Source organism: Schistosoma haematobium, chromosome 1 (assembly GCF_000699445.3).
Source record: "Schistosoma haematobium chromosome 1, whole genome shotgun sequence".
Classification (NCBI taxonomy): domain Eukaryota; kingdom Metazoa; phylum Platyhelminthes; class Trematoda; order Strigeidida; family Schistosomatidae; genus Schistosoma; species Schistosoma haematobium.
Window position 1 is genome coordinate 85,337,767 of NC_067196.1, and position 17,855 is coordinate 85,355,621.

The following is a 17,855-nucleotide window of genomic DNA, read 5'->3' on the forward strand; positions in this document are numbered from 1 at the left end:
AATATATAAAAATGAGTCAGATAACAATAGGATTCAAGAAAATGAAAATGAACTTAACATCCGTTCTAACTTCAACACTTAAAACTAACCCTCATGAATAATTAACACAGTAACACAATAATAATACCTGATATTAGTTCATAATGTGAACCCATCAACCAATGTACTCTAAGATAACGTCAAGACAGTTCTACTGTACGGAGCTGAAACTTGAAGAACTACTACAGCCATCATCAAAAAAGTAAATGTATTTATAAAGAATTGTCTGTGTACGATACTGAATGTCCGTTGGTCGAATACCATCAGCAAAACCTACTGTGGGAAATAACAAACCAGCTTCCAGCTGAAGAAGAAATTAGGAAAAGACGATGGCAATTGACAGGACATACATTACGGAAATCTCCAAACTGCATCACGAGACAAGTCCTAAATTCCAATCGTGAAGGGAAACGGAAAACAGGAATGCCAAAGAACACATTACATCGGTAAATAGAATCAGATATGAAAAAGATGAATAACAAGTAGAACGAGCTGGAAAGGATTGCTTAGGACAAGTTTATATGGAGAGTGCTGATGAGTGGACTATGCTCCTCCACGAGGAGTAACAGGAGTAAGTAACCTAAAATATTTCATTCTCTATTGATTTTAGTATTGCTAGCATAATTCAGCTCATGAACTCTTTCAAAACCTATTGATTATTTTATTTTCAGTAGTATCTTACCAACTGTAATTCATCATTTATAATTTACCAAATAAGAATTGGATTTTATTATTTTTTTCAAAAATAATGTATTTCAATAAATTCATTAGAGGAAATTGTTCATGCAACTGAATATAATTGAACCATCCTCTTTTTCGAGGTTTATATAATATAAAATAAAAATTTACATCATCAAGTACCTAGAGGAATTGAAATATAAATACATAAATGGTAAGAGATTGGAATAGATTTGTCTTTTTTTGAGAGAGAGATTATTTGAATATAACTTCTAGATAAATGAGAATTCATGGTCCTGATGAAACTCTTTCTATAGGTCGTATGATACTTGAATTTCTTGTACGAATTTCTATTGGACTATCATTTTTACTTAAATTATGTTCCATAATATCTGATTCAAGGTTATTGGTATTCGGAAGATCAACTCCACTATCAGCAAAACTAGAACTAAGCTGAAATGAAAATATGAAAATGATTCTTATTACTTTAATTAATATAAGTAGTATAAAAAGTATACATTGTTGTTTCAGTCAACTATTCATGTTTATAAAGAAGGAATGAATTGAGCTGTTTTGTGACTTTAAGAAAACAGTCAATAAAATAGACGTTGAAATTCAATTCGAAAATCTTTATGCTCAAACAGCAGAACTAGTAACTTCATCAATAGATAATGTCGAAAGATTTAAATCAACACTAGTCGACTGCTGTTTTAAATACTTAAATCATAGACATAACACGAAAGGGATTTTGACGAAAAAATATACAGAAGCTTTAAGAAAACTTAAAACTAATGACAATTTGTTAATCACGAAACCGGAAAAAGGACATGGGATAGTGCTCATGGATAAAAATAACTACATAAACAAAATGAAAGTCCTTTTAAATGATAAAAGCAAATTTCAGAAACTGGCTGTGAAGAACGACGAAGCAGATAAGATTGAAAAGCAATTAACAGATTCACTGAAAGAAATTAAACAACAAGGTTTTATTTCAGAAAAGGTATTCGAAATGTTGAAACCTACAGGAACGATTACACCAAGACTATATGGCCTACCAAAAATACACAAAAGTGGCTTGTCCCTTCGACCAGTTTTAGATAGGAATAACTCAGCGTAGCAAAATGGTTGGTGCAAATTCTTAAACCATTACACAAAGAAATTGTCAAGCACAGTATCAAGGATTCCTCTGAATTTGTTGAGAACATAAAAAATCTATCAGTCAAGAATAATTTCATGATATCATTTGATGTATCATCTTTATTCACTAACATTGCTTAATTCGTCCCTTCTTTATTTACCAAACGGCAAAATGAGAATTTTCACTATACTCATGTTTAGTTTATGTATGACAGTCAGATCCCACCAATATCTTTATAGTAATGTGTCGATAATCATTTGTAAAATGCTTTTAGGATTAAAAAGCTCTTAAATAACTTTAAGTCAATCGGAATTTTTGTGAGGGTCTCTAATGATTTGGTAAAACCAAAGATGGATTTATACGAATATTCGTCAAGATTAGAACGAATAGTTTGACAGTAATTGAGCGCCGAGTATAGAGAAGTCATTATATGTGAAAATTATATTTGAACTATTCTCAGCGATTGAACTTTAACTAATTCCAACGTTTCGTCCAGCTAACTTGTCTGGACTTATTCAGGGTAATAATCAAAATCCAAAATGATGGATTTGACCATAGGTACTGTTCTGAAGAGTTTCGAACAATATGTTACTTTAAAATCATTCATAATGGACGTTTTATACTGATCGAATTCTAAACCTTTACTGCTTATTATTGCAAGTTATCAAAAAAGATATTTGATGGAATGTGGATGTTTCAATTTGCAAATCGGAAGGAAATTCTGGACTACTCGTAGAATAACTGAAACCAACTCAAATCTAACCACTTGTACAAATGATTTTTTTTTGTGATATAAGTTAACGATAAATCGTATTAGTTCTTGGTAAGCCTAAAATAATAAGGATGATGAATGAAATGGTTGATTCACTAAACGTTGTACTTAAGATTAAAGTTATTAATAACATTAACAAATAAAATTTAGATAGTTAAAGGGATTTGCTTGATCTTAGATTATAAAAGTTCACATGGACTTCTTTTGTGTTATTCAATATGAATAGTTCCATTATTAATTACTCTATTGAGTTATCAACTGAATAAGTAGTTGACTAAAAAAGAGAATCGATTTTCTTCTATGTAGAATCATATATTTATCCTCAAAACGGTTCATGGGTGAAAAAAACAGCAGATTTACTCATGACGAAAACATGTTATACTGTCCTAACTAAAGTGAATGAATAATGTAATGAAAAGACATAATGAAAAGGTGTAATTGAAAGTATAAACAGTGGTCTTGAGTGAGTAGAAGATACTCGTAAGCTACTAGTATTTGACCACAGATGTCTTAGAAATATTGCTCGCATCTGCTGGGATCACCTGGTAAGTAATAGTGAGGTTAGACTCAGGGTATTAGGAAATGATGATAAATCAGTTGATGAGGTTGTGAATCTTTATCGACTAAGATGGTTGGGCCACGTGTTACGTATGCCTAAACACCGACTACCACAACGCGCAATGCTGACTAGTGTTAGGGGTGGTTGGAAGAAAGTTAGGGGTGGCCAAACCAAAACGTGACATCAGTCCTTAAAGTCACTAACTTCTAGTCTTAGTCATGTTGGTAGATGCAGATCACTTGGTTAGGGTTCGCGTGACTATCGTAACCAATCGTTGGAGACTCTTGGTGACATGGCTCAGAATCGATCACAATGGTGTAGTTGTATACACTCTCTGTCTTCCCTTAAACTAAGAGATTACAATCGCTTCATATCTTTCTTTCTACGTACTAATTCTTTCTTCCTGTACTATGTTGTTATATGCAATCGTTTTTTTTTACATGTTACCACCTCTGAATTAACTACTTTTCTGAATCCGGTGTTCATCTTGTTGTGTTAATGAGGTGTGGCAACTTGGACCGATGCATAAATGTGCCTGGTCCTACATTGTAGCTGACTGACTGATTTGAAAGTATATTTCAATTCATCGTTCAAAATATTAAGTATCAGTGTAAATGTTCTGTTTCAATCGATATTGAGCATTATAGTTCAACATCTTCAGTCATTACGGTTATTATGCTGACTTCAACCAGACAGTCTACGTTTACCAAAGTGTCTGAGATAAACAGTTCATAACTTTATGAAGTAATGTCATGTATTGATTTATTACTTCTTCTTCATAGTTTTTTTCTTCTACTTAATTCTGCACCAAGGAAAATCACTTAACTGAACATGATAAACACTAACTAAGATTAAAAATCAACTAATTTCTTGTTTATGATAATATTCCATTTTAAACGATTACTGAGAAATTTGTAATTTTAATAGTTGATGTCATGAGTCAGTTGAAGCTAAACAACCATGGCAAACCTGAAAACCATAGAAGGCCGTTTCGTCCTGTTGTACGACTCCCCCAACAATGCATATCCACTACCCTTAACTCTTAATTTTCGAACCCAAAGATTTATCACAGTTTCACGCACAAGCGCTTAACCATTAGAGTCATAGATACGTACTGCTGTGAAATCCCACAATCGAATGAAACAACCATTCAGTGCTTCCAGGTTTTTTTTTGATAATCTATCTTTCATTAACCCATGATTTCAATGATTAAAATCACTATAATATCCATAAAAAAACTCCTAAATCAATAATTACTTCAAAATATATTACTTACACTCAGAATGGGTTTTGTGGAGATTTTTAGAAATTTCACTGGTTGAAATCATGACTCAATTGAAGCTAGACCACCATGGAAAACCTGGAAGCACTGAACGCCCGCTTCGTGTACGGTGGCGCAACTTCGTAGATTGGTTGAAGTTAGACATTAACACTGTTGGATGCCGGCTCAGTAATCTAGTTGGTTAAGCGCCTGGCGCGAAACTGATAGGTCCTGGGTTCGAATCTCGCGAGGGGCGGGATCGTCGATGTGCACTGCTGAGTGGTCCCATACTAGGACGAAACGACCGTCCAGTGTTTCCAGGTTTTCCATGGTGGTCTAGCTTCAATTGACTCATGATTTCAACTAGTGAAATATTACTTACCATCTACTTAATTAATAAAATATAAAACTTACATTTTCTCTTGGACTTTTATGATATTGTTTATTATCATTACATATATTTTGTTGTTCTATTTTATTGAATTGTATATTAGATTGTTTTATATTTGATCTATTCTCTATTTTCTTATATAATTCATTATATAATTTAATATCATTATTATTATTTTTAGTGAATTCCGGTTTACTCATATATTCAATCCATTGTTGTAATGTTAATGTAGCTGTTAAATTATCTGTATAAGTTGATAATGGTGTAGTTAAAGTATTCAATACATTTGATCCATAAATGAATTGATTTTTATTCAATAATTGAAGATGTTTGATGAGATCATTTTGTTGAATTATCATATTATTATTACTATTATTATTATTATTGTTATTATTATTATTATTATATTGATTTATTGGTATTTTTAATTGATTTATAATATTTTGATCGGATTGATTGATTGATAGATTTTCATTAAATGGATATGGATGTATATGTCGAAGAGGTGGTACAGTAGTATAAAATGAATTCGGATCATTTGTATTCATTCCTGATTGAATGGAATATCGTATAGAATCTTTGTGAAATTGTAATAAGTTAATAATGATTAGAGTTATGAATGTAAATGATAAGCTTATATTGATCAAATAAAACAAACGTAAATAATTAGAAATGCATAATGCACATTCAGTAGTTTTAAGTGTCGAATGGGTTTGGATTCGATTTCCTAAGAAGTGATATACTATTTTATGTTTCTTGTTTTCCAATAAGTTTCTAACTAAAATCAGTTTGTAATGAAGACCGAACGATCTGATAATCACCAGAAAACACCTATATTAATAATTCACTTGATGTTGTTTACTTGTATCTTCTTATTGTTATTTAGGACTGCAATTGATCAGTCTCATATTGGCATATGTACATCCATCTTCGCTAATAAAGCCTGTGGTCTAAAGCAATATCGAGGCAATCCGCACAGGATACATATATGCCAATATGAGACTGATCGATTGCAGTCCTAAATAATAATGGGAAGATACAAGTAAACAACGCCAAGTGAATTTAAATTTCGCCACACTGTACAAGCAAGTGACTATCAGGACTCAGTAGCTAAGTGGATAATGCGATGGTGTTTGAAGCGAATGGTACTGGGTTCGAGTCCCAGAGTGGACATCAACTCTAAGATACAGGTACATCCAGGTGACGAGTTCGAGATAGGACGAAACATGCGTCTTTGATTCCACTGCTATCCACTATCCATCTTTGCTATATCAATAATATTTGTATAACCAAAGAAATATGGATGAATGATTGCTTGTCACAAAACTAATAATTAATTGTGAACGTATGATTCAGTAAATGCTAAATAATGTTTAGATATCATTGAATGGGATGAGAATTTGAATCATGTACGTTTCAGCCTTTTTTTCATAGAAAGATAAACTCTGATAATGTTTTCTCTGTGGAATATGATTTTATTCATGACATTCAAAAACAATAATCATATAACCATAATCGATTACATAGTCGTGATATTCAATTTGATAAACAGGTAAGCAAATAAAATACACTTAAAAATAATAGATTCCTGAAGATAAGCTGAGTGAATTACTTCTAAGGTGTAAGATGAACGTCCATTTTCTCTTCATCAATATTTATTATAAATAAATTGATGGAATAGCTATAAGCTCACCTCTAACCACGATTTTAGTTGAATTCATCTTAGTAAAATTAGAAAATGGACATCTTGATAAGCTTATCAATAAACTAGATTAATACAAAAGAAAATTAATTGGATGTCTTACAAATAGAGCCAAAAATGTCTCCTCATATGATAGTATAAAAAAGCAGTTGGAGTTTATGAATAACATACTGGCTGAGATGTGTAATCTGAATTTTTTTAAAGAAGTTCACGTATGCGGGGAAAAAGATAAGATGGAGATACTGATCACCTTTAAAAAACCTCTTTTACTAAAGCTACAGTTCAAAGGGGGTATACTTAGAGACGCCTTGTATGAAAGACTAGGATGAACAGTTAATAGGACATTCTAATCAATCAACCTCGAGTTGATATTTTCTAGTAGACCAGTGACATCTACTCAAACAAAGAAAAAGGTGTCAGAGTTTGCTTCCTCAAACTGTATATATAAATTCAGCAGATCCTGTGGAGATAGCTATACTGGGCGTACTTCCTGGCAACCTAACCAACGAATGAGTTAACATCTACCAGCTTGGTTTGAAAATGGTCAGAAAAAGACAAAACGTAACTCAATCTTGACAGTGGGGTTATAGTAGATAAAGGCGAATTATTTAGAGGGATCTATCGTTCCCGTTTCCTACATATAGCAGAAGTGATAGGGATATGAACCTATAACCTTAGTTTATGTGTCCAGAGGAAATTCGTGACACCACTGTCCATTCCTTGACTGGATGTAACCTAATATCATTCAATAACTAATTACTTACACGCCCTCTATTGAGTAATTTCAATAGTGTCTTTTAGTTATTAAAGTCGATTTATCCAAGTTTAAGTTACTTACTATGTTGAACCGTTGATTAGAGCTTCAATTATATTATTATACTTAAATCATAAATTGCCTTAAGTGGTTTAAATTTTTCAAATAAATATTCATGTATATTAGAGTAACTCTTGGTGAGGAATGTTCGCTTATATGTGCTGTTCTAATAATACTAATAATAATAAGTATGATTATCCCAAGCAAAGTAATTGAACGAGTTGACTGACTGCTAATCGATTGGAGTCAATATGTATACTAAGAAAAGGTGTAGCCAAAAGGAGAATATTCTAATTAACTTGCCATTAAAATAAAGGGAGTAGGTGAGTCTGTTAACCTAATTAATATTCTATCACATATGCATTAAGTAGTTTAGTAGCTTAAATAAATAATAATGATAATTAAGACAAATCAGGTCAAGTCATCACTAAGTAATGTTATGCATATGTATGTATTCTCTGATGTAAATGAAGAAAAAGAGGACTTTATTGAAATATTATTGTAGAGTTTCCCTTAATTAACCAAGGACATAACTTTGTAAAAAAAAGCCATTACGGTTAGTAATATGGTGTACATTATAATGGTAATAGATTCTAAATTCATTACCGATATTATAACAAATAACAGGGTAATTTTTCTGTGAATCACTGGTTAAACTATATATTTCGATGATGATATTAGAAGACGAAGATTATCAGAACTATGTGATATATTAGCGCAATACATTTCGAACAATCTGGTCACACATATACTTGTTAAGAGCATTTATATATAAAAATAAAAGGTCAACTAGACAGGAAACGGGGTAAGAGGAGATAAGGATAATGATAAGAGTAATAATAATAATAATAATAATAATAATAATAATAATAATGTGAACACAAAGCGAAACCTAATCACTCTGGATAATAAGTCAATATTACCAGGGTAGGTTTAAGGTAAGAACAAACTGTTTTTGAACACATAAAGGGGTTTGAATTTTCGTATGGCTAAGGCTTCAATGAACCTTAGTGTACGCCCCTTTACACTTTTATACAGCACTACAAAAGCTGAATTTAGATCAATCTTGTGACCTGTTTCAATTATATGTTTAGCAATAGAGGATGATGGATGTTTATCCTCTGCTCTTATTGGGTCACTTGATTGTATTTGTTTCTGAAGCCATTTGGGTACATGTTCACTCACCCTAATGTTGAGATCACGATTACTCCTCCCTATGTATGTGTGACCACACACACATTTAAATTGGTAAACACAGTGGGATGTGACGCAATCGTTTCCATGTACTTTAGGTTTTGAATGAAGCATGCACCTTGTTCTTTCTTTGATGATGACCTTTGCTGCGCAATAGGTTTTACTGATGACTGATTTAAGTCGTTGTTTCAGTAAAAGGCTATTTGAATCACCTCTGAATGGTAAGGTGATGTAGACAGGCTTTTTCTCTACCGAGGCTACAGTAGGTCTCGCTGAACCATGGACTTTCCATCTATTTATGAATTTCAGAGGATAGCCATTTTCTATTAACGTTTTATTTAACAACTTAACATCATCATCAATGGCGTCGTTTGTACAAATACGATCGAGTCTGTTGAAAAGACACCTTATCAAACCACGTTTGTATTGCACAGGGCAATAACTATAATAACTAAGATATTGACCTGTCCACGTTGGTTTTCTAAAAATAGATCGCTTTACTGAACCATCTTCTCGCCTACTCAGGAGTATATCTAGGAAGGGAAGCTGGTCGTTCTTCTCCTCTTCACATGAGAGACTAATATGGTTTTGGAGAGTGTTGAGTTTATTTAATAGACCGTACATATCCTCTTTTTTCTCACAAACAACTAAGATATCGTCCACATATCTCTTATAAAGTGACATGTTTCCGATTAATTCATCAGTCTGATTTTCAACATGTGCCATGAACACATCTGCTAGTAATGGTCCTAGCGGACTACCCATAGCAACTCCATCAATCTGACGAAAGTATTCACCTTCAAAAGTGAACTGAACTTTGTCAGTACATAGTAATAGTAAATCTTTAAGAAGTTTTACAGGTACACGTGATTGAAAATTGTTTTCAGATATGTAATCACATAATATATCAATGGTTTTTTTTAAAGGTACATTTGTAAACAAGGAATTTACATCAAATGAACACATTGTCTTTTCCTTGATATTAATATCATCTAAATGATCAACCAGTTCAAAAGAATCCTTTAGAGAATACTTACATAGATGTCTTCGAATAGGATCCAACAACTTTGCTAACCATTTAGCCAGATTATGTGTAGGTGATCTGCACATTGATAGAATTGGACGTAAAGGAACATTAGGTTTGTGAATTTTAGGCAGTCCATATAAATCAGGGTACTCGGAACCCATAGGTTTTAGAAAGTTAAATTCCTCTTTATTAATAATATTCATGAGAAGCAATTTTTCTAGGTTTGAATTTACTCTTCTTTCTAGTTTGCTGATACCTCCAAATTCAACATCAGGCATAAATTTACTTTCATCACTAAGGATAGATAACATCTTACTTTTATATTCACATTTATTCATGATAACTACGCCTGATCCTTTATCAGGTTTTAACAAGACAATATCAGAGTTTGATCGTAGTTCTTTTAATGATTTAAAATGCTGAGAAGTTAATATGCTTCTCTGCTTCGGGCCAACACTATGAAATTGGTGTGCTATATCCACTAGTTTAGCTTTACACCAGCTTTGATTATTTGAAGACGTAGGGGTTAGAGTACTCAGTTGATCATATAGATTTTCAAACTGGGCATTTATTTCCAATTCAGACATTTGCGTTATAGGGACGGAGAAATTAAAACCAAGAGAAAGGGCTTCCTTTTCATTAGCAGATAATACAATGGAGGATAAATTAGTGACATACTTTTCAGGATTTACTGGGAATAAATTAACTTGATTAGTAATAATACAAGATTTTTCGAGCTTATTACTGATCCTTTCCTTTGTTTTCGAAATGACATTACTGCAAAAGTTGGTGAATTTAATATGGCAGACTATAGATATTTCATTTAATATAGGCAATGCTTGAGTGTGTAATTCAATTAAATTGATCAGTTTGTCTTGGCACTTATCTATATATGATTTCGACAATCGAATAAGATTTGAAATATTTGGTTGTAATTTACTTGAACGTAAATTCTTGTATAGTTGATTTGGGAATATGTGACTTGTCAAACAAGATTTATAGAAGTTCAGTTTCACGCGTTCCGATACAATTTTACATTTAAGGTTGACGAGTTCATCTAACCTTTTGATAGTATGTGCAGGGAGTCTTCTTTTAAGAAATTTAAAGCAAACTATATATACTTTCTAACTATTGGATGATTAGTTTAAAGAATATTATATCTAATTTGGTTCAAACAACTAGATAGGTAGGAAGAAGGATTGATAAGGACTCTAGACTGTTCGTACGGGTTGACGCGTTATTGATCCGGTTGATAAATCATTGTTCTCTATTCGGTGGTATCATTGCGTTATATAATAATAGAGTACAAGGTCACGAATTATAATAATTGACAAATGGGGTGAAAAAAGAATCAATGTTAGCCAGTAATTAGTTGAAAATCAGTATAATTATTTCGAACAATCAGCATACAGAATTGTCGTCGGTATCCTTGAATGACATTGGTTGTTAATTCGTCATACAGTATTTACTGATTCATACAGAAACAGAAAATGGTTCTCCCTACCAACCAATTTCAGTTACTATTTCAGTAACAATAGCAGCGTTTTAAAAAGAGCCAGTTGAAATTTATAGATAATTTACGCAGATGACTGCTGAATCATCCATGCTTTGAAGATGTGATGAAAATTGATCAATTAAAGATGATGACTGTACGGCACAATAATTCTCTTAATATTAACTTAGTTAACATTAATTATATTTCAAGTCAATAGAGTTAAGTAAGTTTTTATTATAAATTAACGAATCAGTATAGTTTAATGTTTAGAGGCTTTACAAGGGGGCAACAAAGCTGTTACAACATTGTCATTATCATATATGTATATTTACATGATACTTGGGTTTTATTTACTTAAATAAGTAAGGACTTACAGTACTTATTGACTATCTATGTATATATGTTGAATATACAGAACTAACTTAGCTGAACTTTCATACATTTTTTTTGCGAATCCCTTATATGCTAATGTTTTTATACTAGTTTTATTCGATTCTTAATACGATGGATAAGCTACACTTAATGGGGGTAACCCAAGGAATAATAACAATAATAATGGCATTGTTATTATTATTAGTTATGTTTCTAATCATTTATAAGCCTAATTATCAATGACTTTGCAAATAGCCTCTTTTGTAAACAAAACTAAAGGGTAGTCTAATTTTTAGATAATATTCATAATCAAATTTGTAATTAGTAGAACACTAGTCATTTGTATATAATAAGAAAATGAATAATAACGGTGAACTAAATATCATACTGTTAATAAGGCTAATGTTTGTATGACTTCGTGTTGTTGTTGTTGTTGTTGTAAACTCTGTTACTTATCAAGCATAATTGTGTTATCTACTTGGTGGTCTATTTCGAACTGATATCATAAATGGAACATTATATATATATATATATATATATATATATATATATATATATATATATATATATATATATATATATATATATATATATATATATATAGGAGAGAGAGAGAGAGTTATACTTATGGAGGGTAAAGAAGGATAATTTTCCTAGTATCAACTTGGTCATGAAATATTTAGCAAATACATTCATTCCTATTTCAAATAAAGAAACTTTATTCTATTATTTAGGTGAACAACAACAGACTATTGTCATTTTTCAAAAATTAACAATGATTCATCATTGTAGCCTTAGTTTCTCTGGGATAGTAACAGTTTCCAATTCACCTGGTAATACGTTTGTGATTACTACAGGCTTTATTAGAACCTACCACAATTTAAACTATTAATAACCGATAAAACTTGGGAAAACCATTATTTGTATATTTTTATAAGAATAGGTTACTGAATAATAAATTACTTATCTTGAGTTCAAAAAGATCTTTGATTAGGGAAACAAAATGAGTTGATTTAATCAATCTAATTCACAAAACCTTGTTCATCTTTTCTGAATATCGATGATTGGAGGTTTTTGTACACTTTTTCTAGAGAGTATACATTAGTACAAAAATCGAAACTATAGTTTCAGATGCATCAAATTCAAATACCAATTAGTTGAATACGTTAATATGTATAAAATGAAAATCAGTAATCAAATTGAACCATTGATCAGTGAGTATGATTCCAATCATATTAAATTACATGACTTTTTTTATGAAAACCGTTCCATCTTGAACTACTCAAAGTACTTTTGAGTAGTATGTTGTAATGAATAAATTTTAAATGAAATTTCCTATTTGAATAACTTAATATTGTGAGATGACATAAATTACTTTCATTTCATGTTTCCCAAATCTTCCTCATACACAATTTATAAATATATTATTTCATAAATGTAGGTTTGTATATAACCTTTACAGAACAGTAAATAGCTTCAATTTATCCCAAAGTGCTATATAAAAAAATGAATCGCACACAGGAGTCATTCAGTAAATTTTAAGACTAGCTTCTAACTGATAACCAGGCAAAGTAATTGTGAACATTTAAGTTACTCTTAAGCAAATGGTACTTGATATCTGAACCTCAATTATGCAAACAAAATGATCATGTACTTCAGCTAACACTATCATAGTGATCGAATCGCTCCTGTTTATTTTCTCCATTTTTTCATCTTTTTCAAAATATTTAAGAATCTGTTTTGTTTGTCTGATCTACCATCTTTACCCTTTTCTTTTGCTTAGTCGCACTAACGATTTTTAATGTAGAGTTAGAATAACTAGTTGTACTGTTTTAATACTACCCAATAAGACTTTTGGGTCTTAGCCAGTTTAGCTATCCAAGTATCAGCATTTTTTTCTTAGAATCTTTGATAATTGTTATAATTATTATCAGTAGTACGTAGGGTTTTTTCAAAAATAAAGTTAAATTGTAATTAAATTATGAAATGATCCTAAGGAGACCGATACTGAAGAACTATGAAGCACTGGACAGTAGTTTCATCTTAATCAGTAGGCATCTTTTTCTCACTGAGAACGCTTAACTCTTATGTCACCAAGTCATAAAGTTTGTAGAGGTAGTAGAATCTTCATAGTTCATTTCATGGATCAGTGGTGTAAAAGTAATGCATTTGCAGGCAACAACGAAAATCCCATATTCGATTCTCGGAGTTGAGGTTGTGAATGGACACAGATGAATAGTCAAATACTTTGACGAAACAACTGTCCAATGCTTTCTGATTTTCAGTAGTATTTCAGTGAAAACTAGTTCGTGATCTAACTATGGATATAATAAGAATACTAATAACTAATTTTATCATTGTCATCATCATTATGACTACCCTTTCATTGTTTTGATAATTTAAAATAAAACCATAGACCGCATTGACATCATTTCATTGATATTCAGCGTGAAACTATGATCAGTTAATTTTCAAATTTTTGATTGAGATCATGAACCGATTGGTGTTGAACCACTATTAAAAACCTGAAAACACTGGACAGCCGTTTCATCTTACTGTGCAACTCCTCAGAAGTGCGCATTCAAGATTCTGCTCAAGGGATTCGAACCCAGGACTTTCGTTCTCGTGCGCAAACGCTTGACCTATAGATCACTGAGCCGTCATCCAACGAAAAGTCCCTCCAATGCTTCCAGTTTTTCAATGGTGGTCTAACATCATCATCTCAATCAAAAACTTGATAATCTCCACAAACCTATACTGATAATTTTTAAATTACTGATTTACCATTGAGGAACGAAAACAATTTAATATTGTAGTGGCTGGTACCTATATCAAGCCCACATAGGTTATTCTAGCTTCTGGAAAAACCAGTTTATTCATTCTTCTCAAGCCACATTTTGACCTTATCACTTATTCGCTTAATAAGTCTAACTGCATTGATATGATCGTATGTGTGTTATTTATTTACACTGTTCATCATGTGTCTGTAACCTATTTTTGTTTGACTATAAATATCGAGTCACACTTGATTGAGTTGTCTCATTCACCTTCCCTACTGTGCATCATTTTATTTCGCTTCTTTCTCTCCTCTTCTCTTCGTTTGTGTGACCGTCTCTCTGGATCAACGATTGTATGAAATATACATATACAAAATTCATCCTTGTACTTGACTTACTTCATCCTGTTATTCACTAATGCGAGTTAAGTCGATGATTATACACGAAAACAGCTAGGATGTATATTTCGATGACAATCAACATATGAACTAACTGGAATCAGATATAAGGCAACTAAATGTATTTTTTGAAAAAAACGTGATAAGGAATTGCTTTATCGATAATGAAAGCAACTGATAGGAAGTTTAAAAATTGACTGAACTATTAATCGACATATATAGAACAAGTCATAATGATATATACATTGCTATTCTATAACTGATGGACAAACCAATCAGGTAAAAGATAATAGGTCTCGGATTTTGGCACGAAATTCACTCATCTATCTAGTTAAATGGAGTTTTCGGATTATAGTTGATATCAGTTCGTGATGAAAGCCCTAAATCTAATTCCTAACCCTAACCATCAACTGTAAATCATAATTCTAATTCCTAATACAGGTTTATAACCCTGATTTGGTCTTAGTTATTAGGTGGACACTCACAAGGTCAGTCTAACGTCATTCAAACGCCAGCCATAAATGATAGTCTCACTGATATGTTATTGCATATAATTGCTTACCTTGATGTCCTATTAAAGGTAAACTGACAAGATCATCTGGTTTAATGATAAATGGACAGATTGAATTGGCAGCATATGATAAACTAGTTAGCTGTGAGAAATCACATGAAATTTCTTTTCTATTATTGATATCGTTATTGTTGTTAGTTTGTAAAGAATTTAAAATATTTTTACCAATTCCTGAATAATCAGATGGTGTTGTAGGAGATAAAGTTGAGTTGAATCTATCCAAGTGAAATTGTGATAATTCATTGACAGTTGAATCCGAATCAATATGTGAATAGATAGATGAAGACTGAAATGGAACGGGTAAACAGTAATTATTTGATTGTCAGAACATGATATATATATGTGTATGCAAATCAAAGAATGGAAGTAAATGAGACATTCAAATGATATGAACTAAGATTTCCAGAGAAAGAGCATTCGGAGGAAAATAAGCTGTAACAATTAGAAGTAATTTAACTTGAAACTATTTCAAGTGGTTTATTTATGAATATAGGTTATTTTCTGGAGATCGTAGAATCTCCATAATTTAAATCACTAGTTGATTCTAGCTAGACCAACACTGAAAACCAAGAAGCACTGATCAATTGTTTCATTATAGTATGTAGCTCTTCAGTGATACTCAGCCGTAAAACCGACATGTTAGTTTGGACTCAAACTTTCGGTCATATACATGAACATTTTTTAACGTCTAGGTCACTGAGAGATGATTTAATATATGAAGGTCCTATAACCTCCATAATACACCATTTTACTATTCATAATCATTATGTTTCAACATGTGGTTAGTTTCAAAATGTAATTCCTGTAGTTCTAGTGCGAAACCATCAGTAATCAAGCATTATTAACAGATATTTTGTAACAAAAGGATAAAGGGTTTATTGTGAATCGTGACTTGAAAGCGAAGAAACATCGTGATGTAGCAAATTTCAAATTTCATGGCAATTTATTTAAGTCTTTAAACATTTCGAATGTAATATTTCAGAATTGTGTATCTGACTAAAGTGAAACCCAATTCTGATAATGATAGCTGCCTTGTGGTTCAATAAAAATGTTAATAAACGTGAGCGTGTTCTAAACGTAGGTGCTAGTTTGAATAATATTCAAAGGTAATTTCTAGAAGTATATAATGAACATGTTACCTTTATCCTTTTTTTTAATGTAAAAATAAAACATCATGACCTTAAACATTTGATTTATAAACAATGATAAAGTAAACCCAGATTGTGAACGTGTATTTTTTTTAAAAGGAAATGACCAACAACCAGAGAGACTTTAGAATGATCGATATTGGTCCCACAAGTGAATGTTTTTAAAGAAAAACTGTGTCTTCCCAAAATCTGCTTGCCATGAAAGTTTGTTTTTCCGAATGAGGTCTAAGAAACTAACTAACCAGATAGTTAGCCATGTTACAGATTTTACTTCATTTAATCAATAGTTTCCACCATAAACTGCCTTTAACTGGATCGCTATTGGAAATCAGGAAGTGATGGATAATTTTTCATGTATTTTGTTGTCTTTAGACGCCAATTTATCTATCCATCCATTTGGCTAAATAGAGTTTCGGCATTATAGCTTATGTCATTTCGTGATGAAAAACCTAAATCTAATTCTTAACCCTAACCATCAACTGTAAATCATAATTCTAATTCCTCACACATGTTTACAACCCCCATTTGGTCCTAGTTATTAGGTGCACACTCAAGGTCAAAAGTCGTCCATAAATTATAATCTCACCTTTCATTCTTATTGGATCCTCGATACACACCTATTTCTAACCTCTGTCTTGAGTTCGAAAGAGAAAACTGCAACCAAACTTCATGAATTATATCTCAATCAAACAAGCCAGCCAACACATTCACTTCAAATATTCAGCTTATATACACGATTTATGAAGTTGCGCAACAAATCAAATAAGAAATTACAATTAAAGCACAGTCATAAGCGGTAGAGAAGATAATAATAATAATTGAGTAAGAGTAACACGCATAACACTGGGTCAATTAGAGGCTAACACTAAAGAGAACATCGAAATACAATAATACAGTTATCTACAATAAAAACATAAATAATACTAATGTGAGAAATAGCTCGAAAAGTTCTAATTTTTCCAGTAGTCTAGTCTTAACATATTCTGTACTTATCATTGTCAGTGTTTATTCGTGATCTCAAAAGGTTTCAAACTTGGAACCTTCATTAGTTGATGTAAGAACAGTATATTTCCACTGATTTCATATTACCAACTTCAACAGTTTCGTGTTATTGATAGATCATCATCTATTATCAGTGATGATCTATACCTTATGATTGATATAATTCAAATTTATTAGTCATAGCTTCTCTTCAGAAACTCATAAATATGATTGACATTAGGAAGATTCAGGACGATTGTCCTCTGGTATTTGTTCTCTGTTTTAGTAAAATAACTTGCTAGTGAGGAATACTACCCCTAACTCAGGGTCCGAAAAGTCGGAAAAATGAAATTTCGCAAATGCGATAAAAATGATCTTGGTGGTCTAGTTACAGTATTCCGGCACCAGAAAGTGGGTTTCAAGCGTTAGTTAAGCCCTAACGCTTCAGGCTGGGCTATTTTGCTTACTACCCTACATATGTGTTGCATGCAGTATTAGCTATATGGCTATGTAGAGCTGAAGGTCTCATATGAAGCTG

General features: G+C 31.8%; 1 protein-coding gene across 1 annotated transcript in view; it reads right to left on the bottom strand.

Moving 5' to 3' along the window:
- Window positions 1-764: 764 nt before the first annotated feature.
- Window positions 765-17,855, bottom strand: part of MS3_00002334 (uncharacterized protein) — a 176,906-nt gene continuing 159,815 nt past the window's right edge. The window contains exons 21-23 of the mRNA XM_051209902.1: window positions 15,180-15,474; window positions 4,862-5,415; window positions 765-1,170 (exon numbers count right to left, since the gene is read on the bottom strand). Coding sequence (XP_051075381.1) covers window positions 1,006-1,170; window positions 4,862-5,415; window positions 15,180-15,474 — 1,014 coding nt within the window. The 3' untranslated portion in view covers window positions 765-1,005. The remainder of the gene's footprint in view (window positions 1,171-4,861; window positions 5,416-15,179; window positions 15,475-17,855) is intronic.